At 33.6% G+C, this 25,034-nt stretch overlaps 2 protein-coding genes across 3 annotated transcripts in view; one reads left to right on the top strand and one right to left on the bottom strand.

The window, feature by feature from the left end:
• Nucleotides 1-11,031: 11,031 nt before the first annotated feature.
• On the top strand, nt 11,032-16,625 carry LOC126769735 (uncharacterized). The gene is made up of 8 exons (XM_050488651.1): nt 11,032-11,724; nt 11,799-12,385; nt 12,460-12,828; nt 13,884-14,019; nt 14,470-14,608; nt 14,930-15,038; nt 15,683-15,816; nt 16,445-16,625. The coding sequence occupies exons 1-8, from the start codon at nt 11,036-11,038 to the stop codon at nt 16,586-16,588; spliced, it is 2,307 nt and encodes a 768-aa protein (XP_050344608.1). The 5' UTR covers nt 11,032-11,035; the 3' UTR covers nt 16,589-16,625.
• Nucleotides 16,626-18,501: 1,876 nt separating this feature from the next.
• The window catches only part of LOC126769369 (40S ribosomal protein S19a), a 45,516-nt gene continuing 38,983 nt past the window's right edge, over nt 18,502-25,034 (bottom strand). For both annotated transcript variants that reach the window (XM_050488089.1, XM_050488087.1), the window contains 10 exons: nt 24,773-24,888; nt 24,479-24,705; nt 23,857-24,094; nt 23,423-23,680; nt 22,608-22,743; nt 22,094-22,196; nt 21,546-21,671; nt 21,102-21,247; nt 20,451-20,860; nt 18,502-19,819 (listed from right to left, as the gene is read on the bottom strand). In XM_050488089.1, coding sequence (XP_050344046.1) covers nt 19,758-19,819; nt 20,451-20,860; nt 21,102-21,247; nt 21,546-21,671; nt 22,094-22,196; nt 22,608-22,743; nt 23,423-23,680; nt 23,857-24,094; nt 24,479-24,705; nt 24,773-24,888 — 1,822 coding nt within the window. In that variant the 3' untranslated portion in view covers nt 18,502-19,757. The remainder of the gene's footprint in view (nt 19,820-20,450; nt 20,861-21,101; nt 21,248-21,545; nt 21,672-22,093; nt 22,197-22,607; nt 22,744-23,422; nt 23,681-23,856; nt 24,095-24,478; nt 24,706-24,772; nt 24,889-25,034) is intronic.

The raw sequence follows: 25,034 nt of genomic DNA, 5'->3' as shown, positions 1-25,034 counted from the left end.
AAATCTGCAAAAAAAACCATTATATTTGATCTTTTCGTGATCACTTTTGTTATTGAATAAAATATTTATTTTATAGTTTAAAACGTCATACAACAATGAAAAACAGGACATGTAAATATTTTGTTGAGAGGGTGATTTCAATTGATTGTAAAAGAAAAACCATCAATATGGTAAATTGTATTTACTTATTCACGCCTGCGCTGATATAAAAATTTTAAGCTAAAAATCAATTTTTGCTGATACATTTTCAGATCCAGAAGACAAAGGGGAACTGCAGCGGGCACAATTTTACTTCAGAATCTATTAGATGAAGTGCTACAGAGACACGTTTTAACATGCATGGCTGCTGAGCTCGAGGCTCTAATGATACGTCAATTAGCAACTAAATAACGCAAAACAGACAACGCTACCCTGATAAAGGTCGCTTTCCAGTGCTGGTACTTGTTTCCCTCATAAACGAAAACACATATTCTTTACGACCATACGTACGCAAAACCACGTACCAACACAGCTCAAGTAATATCACGCATTCCATAAAACCCAACATATACTAGCAAGCAAAGTTTCTACTTAAAGTTATGTTATTTACTTAGGGGCATACCATGAGGCCTCGTAATTTAACACCCAAGTCACGTTTGTCATTTCGTCCCGATGTTTAGCAATTTCCTCTTTAAATTTTCCTAATAGTACAAAACCAGTCATCATATCCGAGTTTATCTCATTTGTAATATTTAATTTCAGTACTAATTAATATTTGTTATATATAAACAATATATATAAAGACGAGATTGCTTATTGGTTAGAACACTTGAATCTTAAACAATGATTGCACGTTCAAACACCACTGAATTGTGAAATGCTTAATTTGGGCTTATAACTTATCACGTGTTGGGCGGTTATGAAAAACACCGTGAGGAAACCTGCAAGTTTGGGATACTGCGACTCTGCCATATGTATGCACCAATCTGCATTGCAGTGGCATGGTGGAATAAACTCCAAACCTTACCCTCAAAAGTAAAGGCAGTTGGGCCTTAGCCCAGCAGTTAACATTTAGAGGCTACTTTATTTTTTAACAATATAAATCAAATCTGGATTTGGAAATGGTTAATCTTTGACATTTTAAACTATTATCTACAAAGTCAAACCGTTACATACATATATGTTGCGTCCAAATGCGACCTTGATATTTTAATATCATCGTAAGCGTTACGCTTAAAAACATATCAACGCACCCTAGAATTCTCTTAAATAAATATTTAAATTTCTCTTGTCGAATAAACCAAGTATTAATGTTGATATTTGCTGTTTTTAATTAAATCACTATATTTGAAGATTTGTTTAATAAATATGTGAAAGCGCACAACATGCCAGCGTTGCAGATGGAATAGTCATAGCCTCGGCAAATCCGTGTTTAAACGGAAAAACAAAACAGACAGCTGCATGAAGCCCATACAGGCAAGCTTTGTTTGGAATATTCAGTGGTTGAAGTCAAGCCCGAGTCCTAAATACCGCTCGTGTTTATCGTGTGGGATAAACAAAGCCGTAAAGAGCCAATATTCAAAATATTGCGGCTTTTATTTTACGTATTCCTTAACACACATAAAGTATATGACAATCCATAATTTTAAAAGTGTTAAAAATATGTAACTTGGTGCAAGCCCATCTGGATAGATACCACAACTATCTACTCAACACTTATTCGGCCATTAAATAGCACTATTTACTATTGCTCTATTCCGGTTTGAAGGGTCAGTGAGCCAGTGTAATTACAGCCACAAGTCAGTAAGTGGAGCATTGGCCATCTAAAGAATGGTTAATATTTCTTACATCGCCTATTTTAAAGGACAGTGGTGACAACTTACCATGAAAAGGCCATTCCATGGCTTTTCCTACCCATTAGAATAAAAAAATATGAATTAAGAAAATTTCTAACAAACTTAACTAGTTGGAAGATTTTCAATAAATTACAAAATATGTGTAAATAAACCCTTATTAATACATTGAAAACAGTGTATTAATATAAATTGTCATTTAGCTAAATGAATTTCTTAATACAAAAAAAATCCAAAACATACATAAATGACCTGTAAACTACTAAGTATAAGTAATAACAAAATAAGCTATCAACCGCCTGAAACATAATTGCATCAATACATTTTAATCAATCCATTACGGAAATAAAATAAACAACTTATTTAAAATGAAAAACTGAAACTGAAAAACTATGAATACAATTAATAAATAATTGATATTTTTATAAATGGCGAAATAAAATACATCATTGTTGTAATTTTGTTGTCGTTGTTGTTTGACAGCGACATCTTGAGCGAATTGGCTAATTTTAATATATTGTGATCTTAATATTTTCTTTTGTAATTCAAACTGCAATGTTATTTTCTTATATAAAACGCCGTGAGCAGTCGCTGATTATATACAATAGTTATTTATGAGTGCAATGAAAATACATTTTTTATAATAGTACATTAATTTTGAAATTTAAAAATTATATCTATTACAATATGAATGGCATGAAATATATAAACGATCTCTTTCAGATGCAAATATGTATATATATGGATGTATGTGCATAATATATTCTAATATAAGGTGTTTTCCCAAACAGATTTCCCAATCTAGTACGGTTCAATCAGGCAAACACGACACCTTGCTATGTAAGGGTGATGGCAACCTGTCGCCCGACGATCTAGTGTCAATTTGTATAACAAAGTCACTAATTCTCGTAAAACGTGTCAAAGCCCTCTTGCATATTCAAACTATTATCTTACTTGTATCTATAGACGTTTATTATTTATCGTTTACTAAAATTGTCATATGAAAACGTCAATCACAACTATTTATTAAAACGTAATGAAGCGATTTATACGATAAACGTTTTTGAGAATATTGTAAATTATGGATATAAAAAAAAATTAAGAAGAGAATGTGTTTTCTATATATATTTTTAATGAGTATTTTTTTTATATATATTTTTAAATATAGAATACATGAATAAAGATGACTATACGTAATTTAAAATACTTAAAACTAAATATATCATTTATTGATAAATATTTAAAAAAAAAATTAAGTAATAGCTGCCACATAAAAAAATGATACTTTAAGAAGAGAATTATTTCATTAAAATTATAAAAGAAAACGCATGTTTATTAATTTTTACTTATTTATTTGAAAAGGTACATCTACGGTACATATATTAATCACTTTTGAATTTAGTAGCATCTTTTAGTAACATCTATCGTATATATGTATATATACCAATTACAGATATGCACTGACAAGGTAACTAATACGTGCTATTACTGCTAATGCTTGGCAGAAATTATTATTTTTATAATTTCAAACTATTTTAGCTCTATTGGTACGTAACAACTAAATTCATTCAAATTTGCTTATAAAGTTAACATAAGTCGATAATTCACCTGGATTCCAAAGTTATATTTAATTATATAGAGCCAGGATATAGTATAATTATTGTTAAAGTTCCGGTAAGGTTGCCTTACAAAAGCGATATTTCACCGACACAGCTCCCTCGAGGGCTTTGTTCGTAAACCCGTGACTGAATAGTAGTCACTGTACGAATAACCGTACATCACTAGCTTACTTACTTTTCAAAAGTATTTAAGTAATTTTACACCAATATATTTTTATAACAAGATGCCCATTATATATTTTTTTCTTTAATTATACAAATCCCCTTATACATGTAGTGCATGCCATTGGTGTAGATTTCAATTATTTTGATTGAGTTAATTTTTAAATTGCCTGCATATTTTTATTTCCAGCCAGTATTATAATATATGTACATAATTAAAAGTTTAACCAACTGGAACCACAAATGAACTGCACAATTAATCAGTATAAAAATAATATGTGTATGAAGTTGATAAAGTTCATTTGAAATTCAAACTCAAACTACTAACATGCATACGAAGCAGAATTTAAAAATTCATTTGACACGAAGCGCCATAAAAATATGATTAAAAAAGTTATTGCTGTGCCATACTCCGGCAACTGGTTAAAATAAAACTATATGAGACCGATATCTCTTGCATATTTTACGGACGCCGCTATTTAAATTCACTGCAGGCGCAATCTCCGAACCGAAAACAAACAGAAAAATATTCTTATACACTGCTTAGTTTTGATATGAAAGTCAAGAAATATATTGATCGCAAGCGATTTTAAATTCTATAGTCCTCATTACTGAGTCCAGTTTCTTCTGGGTAAGGTGTCGTTTGTAGCCTTCCCAAAACCCTTTTCACATGAGAGGATATAAAGGACTATGTTGTACCAAACGCGGTTTACCGCCAACATGCTATCCATTTGGAATTCAGTTGAGCGGTCTACAAGTGTACTCAAAAATATATACTTTGCCAAATCGTCGAAAAAGCAAAAAGCGAGTTCAAAAAAATACTCGACCGAAAATAAATAAAATGGTAAACTTTATATCAAAAGATAAATGAAATGAATTTGTAAAAATAATGTCAAAGCGGCCATTTTCGACAGAGACTAATTATGCAGGTTACATTATGCAGGTCCACATGTGTGTTCGAATAGGTCTCTCTCTCTCCATTCTCTCGATCTCGGCAGTCCAACCCAAGAGGAATACATCTATTCAGGTGCTGAAACAACAGCTTTACATGCTATGCACAGTAGTGTCTTCCCAGCTTCGGCTGAATATCTTTGCAGAAAATCCTAAGTACATATCTAGACCTCACTCAGAGTTTGACTCAGGACCTCGAGATCTACAACCTTAGGTAGGCGTATCGAGGCATTTTTTTATTAAATAAGTAGTCGTTAGGACAAATGGGCCACCTGATGGTCAATGGTCACCACCGCCTATAGACATTGGCGCTGGAAGAAGTATTATCTCATTTAGAATGCAAAATTTTAATTATCTTTAACAAATGTCTGTGTCTAAAGATACTTGTGTTTTAGAAGTACGTATATGTATATGTGAATATTCCGCCCGTCTCGCATATCTTGAGAGACTCCTAAATAATTAAAAGCCTCCGACACGTTATAGCATAATTATAATTTAATTAAGCTCTCATTTAAAATCTATACAGCATTTTATTTATAATAAAAATAAAAACTACATAAAAAGACATGTAAGACAAACCAAATATATCGTAGACTAATTTTCTACTGTTTAATTATGACAAAGCTGAAACAAAAATACTATCTCCAGAGACATTTGCGTTCGAGCCTTTTCAGTTATTTTTTGTTAATAATTTAATTAATTCATTAAATACAAATTAAAATGCAATTCCATTTAATTATTATTTTAATAACCAATAGCTATACGTTTGCGTTTTTGTAGTACAGTCGTGAATTGTGCCAACGATGGTTATACTGAGGAAGAAGTGTTAAAGTCGCAATCTTTCGTCGGCTTCATAATTAGGTATATATTTGAATAATACTATCCGAAGTAGCAGTAATGTAATTCAAGCTAGCTTAAATATCACAAAGCGCTAATATCAGTAATTTGCGTTCGAATCGGAGCTAAATATTCGCTGTAGTTATCATATGCAGCATGCATGCAAATCCATCAACGTAGATGAAATTTGTTTCACAGCGCCGTAAACATTTCAAAGTGGTTTGATATTAAAATGATATACTGATTGGTACAGTTAAAACGGAAATTGTAATGTTACAAGTTTAAGGGAGACAAAAATATTATTATTGCTTAATATGTGTTGTGTGAATAAATTCTACATTGTTTTGAATCAAAGACTAAAAATCTTTGTTACATTACTTCGTTAAGTATTTTTATGAGCGTTGTTGTAAAAACATTATGTAAAAACATTTGGTTATACATGTTATTATGATAACTCATATTCAATTTTAAAGGTATTTGACACGATGACAAACTATTGTATCAAGATTAACGTGATTACATTTTTCTTACTCTAACTGATAAGCTTCGTTACAACTTTTTATAATAATTATGCAGAAGCAAAACACATAAATACTAGTAGAGTCCAAACGCAACGACGGCCAGTTCAGTCGGGACGAATGACTGCAGTAGCCGCCCCCGCCTTGCCAGCCTACAAGATACCTCTTCACGCCTCATTTAAAGGAAAAAATTACGATGAAATGTATTTTACAAGTCTTTAGTGATTAGCCGGTGGTATATCTTACAAAAAAAAGATTAACTCAAAAATATTTAGAATGAATAAATGTAATAAATCAAGGGTTATTGGAAATTTAATCCTAACCTATAAATAACTCGACCTAAAATTATTCAAATGAAATGAATATAACAAATTAAATATTTTTAGTCGATATGCATTGCTGGAGTGGAGATTACGCCTTGGCAAACGTAGATTAGGACGCCCTCCAGTTAGGTGGAGTGACGATATACGCAATGTGGCTGGCGGCGGCGAATATTTAGAGCTGAAGATCGAGATCAGTGGCGAGCCATTTAAGAGGCCTATGTCCAGCAGTGGAAAACGAACTGTTGATGATGATATGCATTGATCAGGATTAAAATTTAATTATACTTATAATATTCTTTTTATTAAATATTAAGTACAATTTATAATTAAAAAAAAAAACAATGAAATTAATGACCATATAAATTGTTGAAATTTTACTTTCCTCAAAATTGTAAAAACTAAATGGAATAATTGTACACATGATACATTTTAGTTGAGCGGTCCATGAATTCATGAATACTAATAAACCGAAAACTGAATGTATTTAAATTAATTTTTGGACTTTGTATATTAAAATATACATATGTTCTATTGATAATGACATAACAGTAATGTACTATATTTGTCCTGTATCATTTGGACTACCCACAAGGACCATATTTGGAGATCCAAGTCTGAAGATTGAGTGACACATCACTCGCCTAACTTTTAATTTTACCAAAGTTCTAATAGTTGGTTGCTACGAGCTGTTTTTCTAATATAGTTAAATCAAAATTGATTTAAATTGTTAATTATTAATAGAAATAGGCCACATTTACGTTTCGCGATCGGTATTCAGCAAGTTTACCGTACATTCATATTTATACCAAGCATATTCGATTAATGCAAATTTATTAATGCCAATCACTTTACCGATTATAGCTCTATTAAAAAGTCGAAAAAATTTTTGAAAAGACTGCAAGTATATAAACATATTATGAAAATATTGTAAAATAAAATAAGAACCATTTATTTTATTATTTAACTTTTGTATAAGAACAACATTCTTTTGTAATTTAAAGCTATTTCAATAATTTATATTATACACATTCTTGAGACTAAATAAAAAAATAGTTTTCCATATTCAAGTGTATAGGAAACGTAAATTATATCACAATTTATTGTAAATTACCTTTTAAAGCATCATTGAACAGGTTACAATCGCAGTTTACTGATTGCACCGCATTATTGAACTCCAATCAATATAACAGAAATTGTTTCCACATCATTTTGCAAGCATTATTTGTTTCGCTTAAAAACATCGACCGGTTTTGTTTGCTATTCATGTATTATTGACGTTGATATTTTATTAATTTAACGATCAATTTAATCCATTAGACGGTAATCAGGTATCAAAGTATATTTATTTTATTTTATAAGTACACGAACAGTGTTACATGAAATAGTTCGTCTAAGCAATTTCAGCCATGCTGATCGATCTTAAGGAACTCTAGCCAACCCTGTGCAGTTGGCAAATTATAATACTCGAGTGTAAGCGTGAGCACAAGTGCATCCTCACTGTAATTAATAGTCCGATTGGACAGCGTATCCTACATACCGTACCGTACCGTAACAGCCTGTGAATGTCCCACTGCTGGGCTAAAGGCCTCCTCTCCTCTTTTTGAGGAGAAGGTTTGGAGCTTATTCCACCACGCTGCTCCAATGCGGGTTGGTAGAATTCACATGTGGCAGAACTTCAGTGAAATTAGACACATGCAGGTTTCCTCACGATGTTTTCCTTCACCGTAAAGCACGAGATGAATTATAATCACAAATTAAGCACATGAAAATTCAGTGGTGCTTGCCCGGGTTTGAACCCACGATCATCGGTTAAGATTCACGCGTTCTTACCACAGGGCCATCTCGGCTTCTACATAACCAGAAGGAATTCGATCGCAGGATCAACGTCTTTATGTGCCAACCTTTTGCCAGCTTCCTGACTACAGGCATCTATAGAAATGTTTTCGAAAGTAGAACCTAATAAATTTTTATTGGCCTAATCCAAGACTTGAGGTCTATAAGCTACCCAGTGGACCAAAGAGACAATCTTAAATTTAAAACTAAATTTAAAATATTATGTTTATGTTTTGAAATATTTGAAATTATTTTAAGCTTGCTGGATATGCGTTTCCTTACATTTCTATTAATTATCACAAAAAGGCTTGACTAGCGAATTGTATCTGGATCAAATGGATCTGCAGAGAACCATACAACTTTTTGACTGTAAGCATTCTTTACGAGCTCACCATGTTAATTTAGTAATCAAAAATTAAAGTAATAGATATATTTTTTCGTATCAAATGGTTATATATAGTGCTACATTGCTAGGAAAGCGGGATAAAAGTCATCATCAGCATATCTTATTTCTCGTCAGTCCCTCGTTACTAATACGATTCCTGTAGATTATAGGAATATCAAGAATAACACTTACTCGAGAAATTTAACAAATAATATTGTTTAATAATTAATTTTTGTCGACTAGATGCTTTTTGTTTTGAATTAAGGTTACAAAATTTTGAAAGCATAAGTATAATTGTCTATATATTACAATTACTTCCGACTTACGGTAAACGTGGTACACGATACCAGAGTTTCTGGCCTCGCAGGGGCTCCGAAATGTAACCCCCAAACTCTAGGACCTTTAACTTGGTTTAACACAGCCTTGCTTATACAGATATAAATTTGAATGTTTCTCACAGATACATTTAAATTTATTTATAAAAAATCACCTACATGTAAGGTTTATTTTACACAAAATTATCTACCTAGATCTTAAATAGAATAAAAAACCATAGACTTCGTAATTAGTAGCAATCGATTTTCATATATAATCGATAATATGATTATAATTTTGTATAAAATTTAATAATTTGATTTCATCGTCAAGCTCTTAATTGATAAAAAGAGTTATTGTTGGATTTCCAGCTGTTTAGGCTCAGTAGAATTCACTTATCTCTAAAATGAAAATAAACAACCTTGCAATATATAGTCGGATACAAAATATTGTCGTAAAAAGTAAACTATCATTCTTGCTTTGTCTGTCATTTCCCTCGGAAAAAGGCAAACGGAAATACTTTAGTTACTATAAAGTTTACTTACTTCCTCTTTGCATAATTAAAAGCGATGTATTTTTAGCTAACTCAAAATGAAGTTATCAGTTCGTAGCTTTTCCAGTTTAAAGTTTCAAACGAAATCAATTTGGACGGCACGGTAAGTTTTCAAGTGCCTAACTTCCATCAACTCTGAGATAAGAACCGAGTTGAAAGATCCTATATAAATACACAAGTTAAATAACTTCGTTTTTATCCTGCCCCTTAATATCACGAGATAATTAATTGGAGGCCATATGTATTCGAAATTTCTAAAGAAGCGACAAATCGAGCCAACTTTTAATTGATATTTATGAAGACAAAATTCAATAAGGAAAAATGAAAAGCTTGTAAAATATGAAAATATAAGAAGATAATGAGTAAATATTTTATTAAGAATATGTTTAAAATATTTTGTCTATATAAAAATAAAACTTTACATTAGATGCCTCAAAAGACAATAAATTCACTTTAGTTACTAAACAGATTTTTTTTTATATTATGTATAAAATATACATTTAAAACTTTATGTACTTCTAAAAGGTATTTTCGTCGAAGTAATATAAATTAAAATTAACTCAAATGTAATTAAACATCCTAACATTAATGACAAATTATTTTAATTGGGTTAGTAGGGCGTGAATAATTTTCCTCTTAATTATGTTCACTACTATGGGCTATAATGCTATAATTATAGCAAAAATTATGTTTCTGTCCATCATTATTTAGGCCGCGACTTTATTTATCTATTTTCCTAAGTGCTTAATAACACAATTGGTACAATCGGATATATAAAGCATATGCGAATTTAATAAAATGTAGTAAAGCTATTTAATTTCAACGGGAGAACGAGAGACAATATAAATAATAAAATAAATTTATAAGAAAACAAAGTATATTTAATACAATAGCAAGTAATTATACTTATTTCTAAACACTGATTACAATGAATTCGATACATAAAATAATTAAGTTGAATTATATAATTAACAGAATAAATACAATAACACGCTTACCAGGGTAATTACCAAACATATAGTTCAGAGCACCGATAGTGCCGTGTTCAACACTGAATCACTTCTGATCTGTTGACATCTGTTGAGTCTTAGACTTGTCATTTGAATCAATTGAACAACCGTGTTATAAGACCGGAAATTGATTAAAAATATTATCTCCCACATATATAGAAAATATATAACTTTGTTTTTGTAGGCTTAGGTGCGACTGTATCGATTTCGATTCCGAGAGAAATAGGATTTCAAATATTTTTACATTGTTACAGGTTTACTTTAAAATTGTTATTCTAAAGATTTTTCCGATAAGCAAACCAATTTCTTTATAATTTTTAAAAAGTAATAGACTTAATAATTGCATTTAATTAAGTTATATTAAAATTTAGTAAACAATTACTTGATGCATTGGTAACGAGGATGTCACAAAGCAAATAAAAGTTGTTACGCCACTTTACTCTATTAACTGTACCGATTTCAAACTTCGGACCGTTTCGATAATTGACCGCAAATTGTCCATCGTAGTGCGTGCGGGTTCTACGCACTGATCAATCATAATTGTCGCAAACTAACAAGTGACCTAACAGCACCTGCTATTATCGTAAATGACTCGCTAATACGTTCACTCGATGCAACATCCTGTGCTTTTAAATTTAATCTATCACCTTTTATCCGCAGTTTTCATTTGCGTTCAGTGCGCGTAAACGCATTTAACATGTTCTCCTATATTTTTATTGCTTTACTGTTGTTGAAATCAGTTTCAACACAAATTAATGGTGAATTTTGGTGGTTGCATAAGAAAGCTTCAGAAATACGTCAAGTTGAAGCACCTCCACCGAAATTCGATGATATAAAAGAATTTGAAACTGACGAAAGTGTTAAAGTTATTTTTAAAGATAATGATCTAAATTCCAGAGAAATAAGCAACTACGAAAAAAATAAAGGAATATCTAATGAGGGTAAGAGACAATCTATTATTTATTTTCGAGACAAAACTGAACTGTCTAAGCCTGCCTATGTAGAAGAAAATACTTATAATAAAAGTAAAAACAAAAATAATATGACGGGCCTTACAGAAAACGATAATAACAGTATTAAATCGCTTGCTAAAAAAGAAAGTTATATATTAACCAATAAGCCCCAAAACGGTGACGAATTTGTTTTCGTTTTTCCAATGAGCAATGATATTTTTTGGGAAGATAATCAAAGAAATATTAGCAACTCTTCATCTCCAAATGCTTTCAATATAACTAATCCTTATAATACAGTCAACAAACCTAACACAATTTTAAACGACAAAGTATGGTTTGATGAAGAAACGAAACATTCTGAATCAGAAAGCATATGTACATTTATTACTAAGCAAGAATGCATTCGAAATAACGGAACCGTTCATACACCGAGGTTGGTACAAATGTTCTTAACTATATATATAAAAAAATAAGTGTAAAATAATATTAAAACTTAAGCAATTGCAGGTCATTCAATAGAAACACCATATTCAGTACTCAAAAACTTTGTTGTATACTCCCGCTGTCATCAAGCAGAACATCAAGTGCCCGACAATATAATAGTTATAAAAAAATCAAACGATATAGACGTTCCAATAATATCGATAACTTTAATGCAGCTTTAAAACAGAGAAATGCCCTGCTAGAAAGAAGAAAAAATACTTTAAAGGCTCAAATACCAAAATTATCAGCTACAACTGTACGTTCCAAGTCAACTAATAAAATAGTTACTCCAGAATACGTGGATCCATATTGGAATGTAAAAAACGCTAAATTTAGAAATCCCAGTATCCAAAGCAATACGTACACTGATTACCAAAATACAAAGTACGACTACAGTAACCCGGAATACGAAGGAGATTATGCCGTAGAATTACCTAAGCCAGGTCTAGCTGGCCTTTACTCTGACCACGAAGATTCACGAGGGCAAACTAGTTGGAAAACGAAAAATATGAACAAAGGTATTTACTATGACACCATAGATGGAGACAGCGAAGAAGATGACAATGAAAGTGACCTCCCATTTGGCTACTCAACTTTTGATCCAAGACTAGGTAAAATAGTTTCACTATAAATTGAAAAATCTTTAAATCAAAGAAAGTAACTAATGACACTTATTTTATTTAAGGTGATCGTGTATCAACGGAGAATCCTAGACGCGTAAATCGTATACCACAGCGATTGACGCTATCAACAGGAGATGACGTTGATATGAGTAATTCCGAAAGTCAAACGATTAGTTACCATTCAACTCCAGATTTTCATGTATTACATGGATTTAAGCTTGTTAACTTAGGGGAAAGTAAAAACAGATACGTAAGAAAAACCACAGAACAAATGTATGACAATGTTGAAGATACGATATCATCATTTGATACAGTAACTTCAGCGATAACTTATTCTAATGAAGATTATATTGATGGAATTGACCTGAGTCAGCAGGTTTATAAAAAATGTGGAAAAGTCATAAAAAAATCTGTTCATGACATGAACTTTGGTAATTATATGTTTTACTGTTTACATCCCTTTAATAAGAAAATTAATACATTGATAATGTACTTTTAAACGACTTCTTACTGGGTGGTAGTTATTTGTGCAAGCCCGTCTGGATACGTACCACTCACTCATTACATATTCTAACTCTAAATAGCAATTAGTATTGTTGTGCTCCGGTTTGAAGGATGAGTAAGCCAGTGTAACCACAGGCACAAGGGATATAATATCTTAGTTCCCAAGGTTGGTGGCGCATTGGCGATGTATAAAATATTAAATATTCCTCGTTCAATATTTCTTACTGCGCCAATGTATATGGGCGATGGTGACTACTTACCACCCATTTGACCGTCAGCTTACCTATTTTATATAAAAAAATGTAAATGGGTTAAGGCCACCTTAATAGATTTTTTAGTTTAGTTTACTTCTTGTATGATCATTTGTTTGCTATAGAGATATAAAACAATAACTTCACCGATTTAGATTATATTTGCACGATAAATTTATTTCGAATAGTCGGTGGTTTAAAGCTATTGTAGCAAGCAATAGTCCGCACTGTGATCGAATGTTTAATAAATCTGAAGCCCGAAGCGACATGGTTTACTAGTGACCTTTATTTAACTAAACAAGATCATCTACATATACAACTTACATATTTTTTTAAACTTAATATGAAAATGCAGATATGATTTTATTTCCTTGCGATGGTGTCTGTAATTACAGCAATCAAACAAAGTTTTGTTTGATGGGTGAGCCAATGTAATAAACGGCGACACTTTATGTCGAAAAAATTAATGAACCCGAGTCCAAGTGGTTGGACTGCACAAATCCTTAGCACCAAGCGAAACATGACAATAAAATGAATATGTAAATTAAAGAATTAGCTGGTATAATATAGTATTATTACCTTAAAAAACTTAATTAGTCTCTTATAACGTTTATCTTCTTCTTTCTCTGTAACGATCACAGCAAAAATAATAAGAAAAAATACAGAGAGAACTATAATAACGGTCATTAAAAATGGTTTTACTTATGACAATTTTTCTTACAAATAAACAGAAAAAGATGTAGCGGAAGGTGGATGTGATCCATGGCTAGCTTTCGTCGTGTTAACTAAGAGAATGCAAAGTATCCTATGTTACGCAACAATTATACACCAGCGAGCAGCCGTCACTGCTGCAGATTGTGTTCATGGGTTTGTAAAGCTTAGAATTTAAAGGAAGGTAATGGTACTTGTAATACTGAGTTACCTACTCATTACGAGTGTCAACGCTCTCCTAAATATTTTAATGATATATAATTTAGATGTAACTGTAGAAATTTTTAATGTTATTAGAAGTTTAGTACCTGACATTGTTATAAGTAGTACCTATTAGTAAATTGTAGCGAATAAATCTAGTTATAAAATAATTAAAACGCTTATCGGTAAATAAGTAAAACTATAAACTATATAATGTTTCAAATATTAAGGTTCATAAATGATAATACAAATCTTTATGTGTGTTATGCACTACTAAAGCCCTTGATATAAAAAAGGTAGCCCGAACTATAAATTGTACACGTGATTAAGGATGCACAGAATGAACTGCATGAAATAAAATACATGTTTCCAACAGTATAGTATAAGTATAAATTATTTGTTCAGTAAAGCGCCGGGTGAAATTACCACTATCAGTGGTGTTTGGGACTTAAAGGAAAATAGAGAAGGTTCTCAAAGCCGCATGTCCACTGTTTACACTCACTTATTTAAGCCTGGTGAGCTCGACAATGATCTCGCTCTTTTGGTAAGATATTATAAAAAAATACGATTGTATAGTTTGCAAGTAATTACAAAGCGTTATTAGTTAGATGTTTTTCTATTTATGTAAAGTAATTGATTTTAATTATTTCATACAAGTGTCATCATTTGATTATACTTGGCTACTTAGCCAATGTTTCAATTTCTAAGAGATTGGCATTGTAATTGAGTCTGAAAACGGTAAACAAAAAGCATTTTCCATGTGCTGTTATGTTGTTGGATTAAGAGTTGTTTTTTCATCCATTTCGTTTTAACACGTTATATATGTTTCATTTATTATACACATATTTATTTATTAATTTAACAGCACTGGAATCGGCCTTTGAAGATAGAGCCGAATGTGAAACCGGCATGCCTTTCAGACCCACACGTAGGAGACGATTGTTACTTTGTTGGCTGGGGCGGCTACGATCAAGGTATTAGGTATTCATTTTTTTAATAAATAAATCAACTGATTTGCAATAACAAACAATAATAATATTTTTTTCATAAAGTTATTAGAAATATACTTAAAACTATTTTCGATATAATCTATTATTATTATGTATAGTTCGAAAATTTATATATTTTTTTATTATTCTAAAGTTTCAGTTCCACAGAAATACGAGTATGTTTTTCGTTAAAAATGACCCGATGGCCCGATGTCAACCACAGATTGTAGGCACTAGTATGGATAAAATAGAACGTATTACAAAATACAACGTGTAACAGTTGACATTATTTCATTGAATATGTTACCTAATGTTTAGATATTTACAATAGAATAAACTAATTATAGCCCTATTGTGTCCAGTATATTTTCTATTTTACACTACATTCAACTATTCACATTTTATCCATACAAAATCAAACAGTTTAAACATGAAATTCATTTTAGACACGATATAATATCAACCTTGAGAGAAATCCTAACAAACAAATCATGAGCAAAAAATATATACATCGATCTCGTTTTAGGAAATCGTCGAATTAAATTCTTTAAATATATAAATACTCGTATAGCTACCTAATGAAGTGATAGTTTTTTATTACTATAAATCATTTTTTTAATACATTTAAGCTTTACAACCGCAACCACACTGGCAGCATGCGACCATACTCACTCCACAGAAATGTAATGAAAAAGTATCTGCGCCTGACGTTGATATACCCACCGGTGCTTTTTGTGCTTCTGTTAAAACTCGTGGGACCGTGGTAAAATTTCTGTTCTTATATTTCTTTTATCAAAGGCACATCTTTATGTTCTCCTTGAACGTTGCTTGTAGGAGAAAAAACATCACCCAAGAAAGGGCAGTCTGTTTTTTCTTAAGCAACCAGACTTTCAATGGCGAAACTTCACTAGAGAAAAGAAATACGGAAAAAAAACTGCACTTAACTCAATTAATTATTAACTGACTGCTTCGTTGCGTTTGGGTTAAAAGCCCTAGGTAGGCTAAATAAAAATTTTATTTGGTTATTCTGTCAATTCTCAGTATCAACCCGAAGTCTGGAAGTTGTCAGTTCAGAACTCTCCAGTGTCTCGGAAAGCACGTATATCTGTGTGATTTCCCGATCTATCAGGTTATGAATGTGAGAGAATATAGCAATTGCGACTAGTCTCCCCAGCGAATCACAGTCGTGGTCTCAATCCGTCAGAAGGACATTATAAATTATAAAAATTCGATCTCCACTTAAATAACTTCGGTGACAACTATCTGGGCTTCAGAGAAATAGGCTAGCTATGTCATTATCATATGTTATATCATATATAAAGTTCAAAAAGAGTTCAAAAAATAAATATCATTAATCGAAATCGGTGTAATATTTAAATTTTTTTTTTTAGACGGGTATCGGTGGACCGCTGTTATGCAAAACTAATGCTAGAATATCCATAGTGGGTGTAGCAGTTTACCGAGAGAACATTGTCGTACTTCTACCCACATTTGATTGGATAATCACTGCACTACGGGAGCTCCATATTAATTAAATGTATATGTATTTTGTGTTTTAGAACTTTTTATAAAATTTATAGAAAAGTATAATATATTTAAAAAAAAAAAATCTTTTATTTTGTTTGTTTTTATTAATTGTTCCAATTATGTATACTGACTAGACTAAATAATAATAGTGGTATTGACGATAAAAAATGTATAAAAAGTAATAACTAACTAAATTGGTTGCAATTCAAAAAGACATTGATAGTTTTATTCAATGTTTCGTGCACGGCACGACGGTGTCTTATGTATATATTATATGATATTATAGATATTATTATTACTAAATTAAATATAGCAAAACTTTAAATATAATTTTATTTAAATAGAATACCACCTGGCCACCTAATGGTAAGTGGTCACCAATTGCATTGTAAGAAATATTAACCATCGCTTACATCGCCAATGCGCCACTAATCTTGGGAACTAAGATGTTGTCTCTTGTGCCTGTAATTACACTGGATCACTCACCCTTCAAACCGGAACACAATAATACCAAGTAGGTACTGCTGTTTTGCGGTAGAATATCTGATGATTGGGTGGTGCCTAATATCTTATGAATGGGTGTTAGTTGTATTCCAATAAAACTATGACATTAAACATAAAATTGTATCTGTAATAGAAACCGCGGACGTATAAGATGTAGGCACATATATCTTTTAGTATTAAACCAACTGGGAACGCTATTTGCCAATTCTCAGAATTAAAATCTGTCATATTTAGCGGGAAGCGATATTACACACATTAAAAAACATCACTACTCATGTAAATACTAACCACATCGTTACGCAATCACGTATTCAAAAATTATTTTGATAAATATAAAAGCATAAACATGCTGTCGTATTATGCTAAAATAAATAAACCATTGCATTTTAAATAGTCTCGTATATTACAGTATACAGTATAGTAATTAATTATTCATTGTTAGTTGAATATGTGAGCTTCTAGGATGTAATCGAAATTACCTGTCACTAATTATGTTGTGTGGGGTGATGGCAGTGGCGTAGCTATTGTAGGGCCAGGCCACTGCACCAGTGCACCAGGGCCCCGGAGCTTAGGGGGCCCTCTAACCTCAGCTTTGAAAAGAGAGGAGCATAAAAGAAAAAAAAAAGAAAAAAATCTCGTGTGGACGAGGAATTCCGTCAAAAATCATTTTTTTCCTTTTATTGATCTCATCTGTATAATAAATATTCTGTATTGTCATGTGCGTCGTTGTTAATTTATTCCCAAATTCTTCTTTTAAATACATAGAGATTCTACCCTTCACAGAGGCGACGTATGGATTTAGCTTACTAGGGATAAGTTGTTCTCACTGTGTCCTATTCTTGTTCCTATCTATAATTTTGAAGGCCAAATTAAGTTCAAGCTACACGGAAAGAGGAAACGACGGCCTGATTCTTTCTATATGAACCGGGGCCCTTGTCCACTTAGCTACGCCACTGGGTGATAGGACTAACAAACCTATTACACTGCATACCTAACAGTTAGCGTAATAATAAATAACAACATATTCCATTCCCACCTAATTTTACACAGTATTTCAATATCGATCCTATGTTGAAATAACTAGTTTATATATCTGTCTAGGGATCTGGTAAACCTCTGTCTGTATTCGTTTGTAATATATTTTGTAAAGGTAGTGGCTTATTAAAAAGAACTGCACATATTACAGATTAAAAAATATATAACAATATATGTAATACACATTTCTTTTGTTTTTCAATACTAAACGTTTAACTTACTAAAAGAAAATGTCCTAGGTATGTAGCTTATGTCCTTCCTCAGAGTTCAACCTTTTTTTCATACTGTATTTCAACAAAATCGGTTGTTATTTAGCCGTGAAAGCATTACGGACATATGGTTACTTTCGCATAGTTAGTTAATTATTAAAAATAAAAGTCCATTTATTTTCCTTTATAGTTTATTTAATTTTATCGCTCGAAAACATTAAATACACATTTTAAGCATCCGCATGAAATTTAATATTCGTAAAAAGTATTGATCCTAATAAGCTAATTAATTATAATTTTATGACAATATTAATTTTCATGGAATGCTTACTTACATAAGAGAACGCGGGGATATTAAACATTTCTACTAAAGGAACTAGGAATTAAAACTATTCACGAAACATGAGGAATGTCGAGACCTACCTTACATAATAACGTTGTTCAACACAATGCGATTTACAATAATAATTACGCTAGGTACAGATATAGCGAACTAATTTCAATACAAATATTTTTTACCAATTTAAATATTTTCCCGCAAATATTTAATTATGTAAGTTAGTCGTTCGTTATGTCTGTACAAAGCTTTATATACAATACGTTGTACATTATATCTTTATATAGAGATCTTTGGTGTCGAACTTTAAATGTGGCAAGTATGTCGAAATAAAAACGAAATCGAATAAGCTTTTCCTTATTATTAATAACTAGAGAATCGATTCATTTCATAACAATAACAGCCATTTAAAATTAAAAATAAATAAACAAGTTTAAATTTCATAAGACGACTTCAGCTGTTATTTTTTTATTTCTAATTTTTTTTCATGTATTTTTATGTACGTTTAATTTAGTTATTAACACTGAAATTAATGTAAAAAAAAATAACAATTTCGATTTATATGATCTATTTATATCTTAAAAAAAATATATTAATACTCTGAGCATTTTTAGTATACTTACATAAAATCACGAATTTACAATTTTTTTATTAAAATGTGTTGATTATGACAATGCATAATTTTAATTAGAGAATAGTACGACAAAATATTTGTGAACTGTGGCTACAATTATATCTAGATAAAGACAACCACATAATAATAAAAACAATTACTGACAAATGCACAAATTCTTTCGTTTATAACATTTAATACAGATAATAAATATGTACGCAATACTAAAGAATTGGTATCATAGCTAGATACTGGCCGCTAAGACGGTTAACAAGATATAATTGTTAATTTATGAAATTATAGAATATGTCTTGAAATCTAATATTGTGATTGGTCATTCAACAATTTATGATGTAAAGCTAAAAATGACTCGATTTTTAGTATTGAAGAACTTTTCATATCTGTAACGTTTGGTAGCAGCGTGTCATAAACTCAAGCCATGATACCCGGTAACGACAAGATCGTCTATCACATTCAGCTCAGGCTATCACGAGCGGCTCGTCGTCTGAGAATCCGTGGATGGGAGGCACGTCGTCGTCATCTGGAAAGAATTTGTTATCTCGTTATTCTTGTAATATGAAAGGAATACTAAGTCTTATAATTTTAGAAATATTCACAAATAATACATCCACTGGTGACTATTGTGTAAACAACGGTCTATTTAATGTCATATCATAATACTAAACAGCAATACGAGAAATAAAAAAAACTTAAATCCTACATGTTATTACTTTTTGTAGTATTTTCTGCACTAGTACTGAAGGAGAACCTGTATTTTTGATAGGGACGGTCGTAACAGCCTGTGAATGTCCCACTGCTGGGCTAAGGCCTCCTCTCCCTTTTTGAGGAGAAGGTTTGGAGCATATTCCACCACGCTGCTCCAGTGCGGGTTGGTGGAATACACATGTGGCAGAATTTCAGTGAAATTAGACACATGCAGGTTTCCTCACGATGTTTTCCTTCACCGTAAAGCGCGAGATGAATTATAATTACAAATTAAGCACATGAAAATTCAGTGGTGCTTGCCCGGGTTTGAACCCACGATCATCGGTTAAGATTCACGCGTTCTTACCACTAGGCCATATCGGCTTTATATATAGGCATAGGGACGGTGCCACAAAAAAATGGAAGAATGTTGACCATCTCCGTAAAGTAATTACGTCGGCACTGACCGTGGTCGATGGTGGCCTGCCCGCGGCGGCTGTCGTAGCGCGGCGTGGCGGCGAGGCGCAGCAGCGAGTGCGACAGGCGGCGGTGGCGCAGCGCGGCGTGCAGCAGCGCGGCGCCCAGCGCCAGCGCGCACACGCACGCCGCGCCCGCGCCCCACCACGCCGCGCCCGCGCGCCACGCGCTCGCCGCCTCCGCCGCCTCCGCGCCCTCCATGCTCAGCACCTCGCTCAGGTCGCTGTAGTAGCCGTCCTGGGTCACCGCGCGCACGCTCACGTACAGCGGGCCGCTCGGGGTGCTGTCGGCCGTCATTATGAGCGGGGAGAACTCCGCTTCCGCTGTCTTTATGTCCTCGGTCGGGTGGAGGATGTCCTCGGGAATCTCCTTTTGTGATACTAGGATTTGGTACTTGTGTCTGGAAAATAAATTTGGTCGTTGTCAAATAAAATAATGTATGCCGTCGTTCTTTGATTACATTCCGTATAAAGTGATATAAGTACGAGGAGGGAAAACATTAATAAAATCACAGATTAAAGACAACAAAAAAATGTGTTGACTATGAATACCTTATTAGTTGTAAATAATTTTAAAAAAAGACTGTAGTATGTATAGATGGTTGCATGGTATTATTATAAGTATCACGGGGTCGGACTGACTTGCGCACGGAGCTGTTGTCGTCGGGGTGCTGCCAGCTGACCATGATGTGTCCGTTGGGCGACAACCACGCCATGACGGCGCGCGGCGGCTCCACGTCGCCCGCGCGCGCCTCCACGCACGTCCAAGCCGCGCCCTTCACCGACGCCTACATCATTACGTTACTAATGTATTTACTTTTAAATAAAAAAACACATACATATATTATGTTTTTGAAGCTCCTTATTTGTAATTAAGAAAATAAACAATTATTTTTCGTAAAAAAAATAAAAAACCCCTTTCCTAACGGTAGCGATATTATCACAGGCTTCCAAGCAATGAATATGATTAATTTACTACAATGTGCCTTGAAAAGAATATCGCAAACGTTTAAAAATGTTTTAAAATGTTGTTTAGAAATGTTTTAAGCTGTTGAACCGTTATCGTAAGTAGCGATAAAGACTTACACAAACACAGATGTTAAACCGAGCGCCGAGCGGCACGTCCCGCACGACGTGTGCAAGGGAAACGTTCTCACTCGCGCGCAGCTCGTAGCGACTCACTCGGTTTTGCGTTAACTCCGTTAAGTCCAGCTATAAAAATATCAATTATTCTGTTATAAAAAAATATGTATTACATTACTTTTTATTATACTTTTAATTGATATTTTGAAAGATTCAAAAGTGCTCGTAATAACCAACTTGAATAGTTCACATTGATTTGATTTGAAGAAGATACGCCTTTAAATTATTATTCTTCGGTAATTTTTTCTTCCAGTGAGAAATGAAATATGTTATGTTATTTTTAAATTACATCTTTATATTTTTTATATAGGAATTATTAAAATTTCAATAAAATGCCTTTTATTTAATTCTTATATAGTTCTTTTAGTAACTATTCCTGATATCCATCCATTAGACAAAACTCGATAATAACCATTGATGTATTCCCTAAAAGTAAGGAAATTTTATTGACTGTCAACCCTTACACTACAACTAATATATTAAAAACTTACCCTGTAAGCAATTGGTTCTCTAATGATGTCGCAATTTGCATTCCAGAAGATATGAAATTCTTTCTTTGTGTCATAGGCATAGTTCAAATTCTTAACGGGAGCCCTGTCGAATTATAAAGATATTAGAAGTTTACTAATATATACATTACTAATGGGTACTTAAATAGCGCTTGACCATAATTTCCCACAACTTTCACAACTGATTTTATTATTTTAAAACATAGCTTAGTTTTGTTGATTTTGATTTAATATGAGCGCCGAGGAAAACCGATTCATTCTTGCTCGAACTGTCGGAGTGATAAGACTCTCGTTTGATATCGCTGAATAAATGGATATTCTTAATGAGTTGACGTTTTTCTTCTACTATGGAGGTTTTTATTATTTATTATAATTATTATTCTATCCACTTAGCTGTAACTCGACGATCGTTTCATACGAAGTACGACACGATTAGCGACTAAGCCATGATCGAGGGCGGACAAGGTAATGTCTGCCTTGGATATCCGCAACTTACTTGGGATTCTCCCTCGTGACGATCTCCTTGAGGCCGGCCAGCGGCCCCCCGCGCAGAGCGGCCGAGAACACGTAGGTCTCGCACGCATGCAGCCCCTCCACCAGCACGCTCGTTTTCTTCGTCACGATACGAGTGTCTGAGAATTAATTATTAAATAACCTTACTTCTTCTTTCTTTCACAGTATCACATCCAATTCATTTAATGTGTTTATACAGATTAAAAATTTCAATTGGCTGTGATAATATCATAAAATAGGATATACGATACACTTTTTTATTATTATTTAATTCCTAAAATGAATATGCTTCAAGTGATTTCTTTACTTTGAACTTGTTGATTTTTTAACAGCCTTATATCTGCTACAAAATATTAAAAAAAAACGATTGTGCTATTATCCGATTACTTTACACATCAACATAAAGTAATGTCTGTATAATATATAAATTATTTTCTAAAATAATCTCGTCAAAATTTGGTCAACGTAATTTTTTTGAGGGTCATAAATCCACCTAGAGACGAGTCATCTCGAAGAATCAGTAACTACTATTAGTACACTACACTGCCCCATTTTTACTTTAGGCTAGGCTAGGCTAGCTAAGACCAAAGATGCACCATCACATCTCCTGCCTGTTAATGTCCCACAGCTGGGCTAAGGCCGCCTCTCCCTTTTTGAGGAGAAGGTTTAGAGCTTATTCCACCACGCTGCTCCAATGCGGGTTGGTAGACCTGCGTATTCTAAGTAAGTCGTATTTCGGAAACGGCGGTCAATTTGAAATATTCGGTCAGAAGGACGTTATTATTTATTAGAACTAACGATTAGTCCTCCACTTCATTACGTTCGCATAATGCACTTCGTATTCGAGCTCCTTATTCTTGTATCGCTCGCTGATCGGAGGGGTCCACGTGAGTTGTACAGAAGTCCGTTTCTCTTTCAGCAACACCGCAGTCACGTTTAGTGTCTCGTCTGGAGCTCCCCCCGTCACGAGTGGAATGGTGAACGGGTCGCCGACGGTCGTGTTCTTGAACGCTTTTATGTCGATAAATAGTTTCACGCCAGGCGGTAGATTTGTGACTGAAATTAAATTTTGTTTATTACTTTTGCATTATTGTTTAATTTCTATTAATAATTATCATATTTATGTGTAAATTTAACTTTTTTCTAATAAACTTTCTTGAGAAGAGATTAAAATTTAACGGTCGAATTTGAGAGCAAGTTTTTTATACATATCAAAACTACTAATAACTCACTGTTAACTTTGTTATCCTTAGTTTTTATCGCTTCTAGTTTCGGATACTGGAATGGCAATCTCGGTTGCACTATGTACCCCTCCACCCCCCTCAGCTTGTGCCACTGCAAGGACACGGAGGTGGGACCGAGAAGGGACATGCTAGCGTTCACGATGTCGTCTACGTCGCCGGCGTCGTCGAACGTTATGTTGCAGATCTCCGTCGAATCGGACGTCATCGCATTGTTGGTAGCCGTCACCTTGAACGAAATATATAGATCAGTGCACTCGAAACGATTCCAAATATCAACACCCGATCGCTAGTCGAATATAACACACTAGGAAGGCCGGCACGGCACTGGTGGTAGAGCTTTGTGCAAGCTCGTCTGGGTACTCATCAGATATTCTACCGCAAAACAGCAGTACCTGGTATTGTTGTGTTCCGGTTTGAAGGGTGAGTGAACCAGTATAATTACCGGCACAAGGGACATAACATCTTAGTTCCCAAGGTTGGTGGCGCATTGGTGATGTAAGCGATGGTTAACATTTCTTACAATGCCAATGTCTAAGGGCGTTGGTGACAACTTACCATCAGGTGGCCCAAATGCTCGTCCGCCTTCCTATCCTATAAAAAAAAAACTTACCCAGATGGAGTAATTGGTGTTGGGCTTGAAGTAACCCTCGAGCACGACGGAGACGGACTGGTAGTTGTCGGGCGCCGGCACCGCGGTCTCGACGGGCGGCAGCGGCGGCACGTAGTACACGGTGTAGCGCTGCAGCTCGCCGGCCGGGCGCGCGGGCGCGTCCCACAGCACGCTCACGCGCCGCCCCACCAGCTGGCGCACCGACACGCGCCGCGGGGCCGACGGCGCTGGACACAGGGCGCGGTCAGACCACAACCATTGACGTTCACACAGTACTAGTCATAAAATACGTACTTCCTTCCCCAGTCCTGGTGCTAACATATTTCATGGATGGATAGACCTTGTTTGATTTGCTGTCCTTTACATAAACGGTCACGTTGTATTCCGTATACGACTCTAAATCCATAAACCTAAAATAAAAGGTTAAATAAATTAAAATCAATGTAGATTATTTTGAAAAAAATTTGGTTAACCAATGGCACCACAGTCCCAGTAAAATTTAAAAAAGAAGGAAGTTCTTTTTAATTCTGAATAAAAACTAAAAAGTTTTTAATTC

Source organism: Nymphalis io, chromosome 7 (genome assembly GCF_905147045.1).
Source record: "Nymphalis io chromosome 7, ilAglIoxx1.1, whole genome shotgun sequence".
Taxonomy (NCBI): domain Eukaryota; kingdom Metazoa; phylum Arthropoda; class Insecta; order Lepidoptera; family Nymphalidae; genus Nymphalis; species Nymphalis io.
Note: the sequence above shows the minus strand (reverse complement) of the source record. Positions and strands in the feature narration are given on the sequence as shown.

Bases quoted from the DNA above. Each gene is read 5' to 3' on its own strand.
- LOC126769735 (XM_050488651.1), top strand. From the start codon at position 11,036: ATGTTCTCCTATATTTTTATTGCTTTACTGTTGTTGAAATCAGTTTCA. The intron at 11,725-11,798 runs GTTGGTACAAAT...AAGCAATTGCAG, and splicing joins GGAACCGTTCATACACCGAG to GTCATTCAATAGAAACACCA. The intron at 12,386-12,459 runs GTAAAATAGTTT...ATTTTATTTAAG, and splicing joins AACTTTTGATCCAAGACTAG to GTGATCGTGTATCAACGGAG.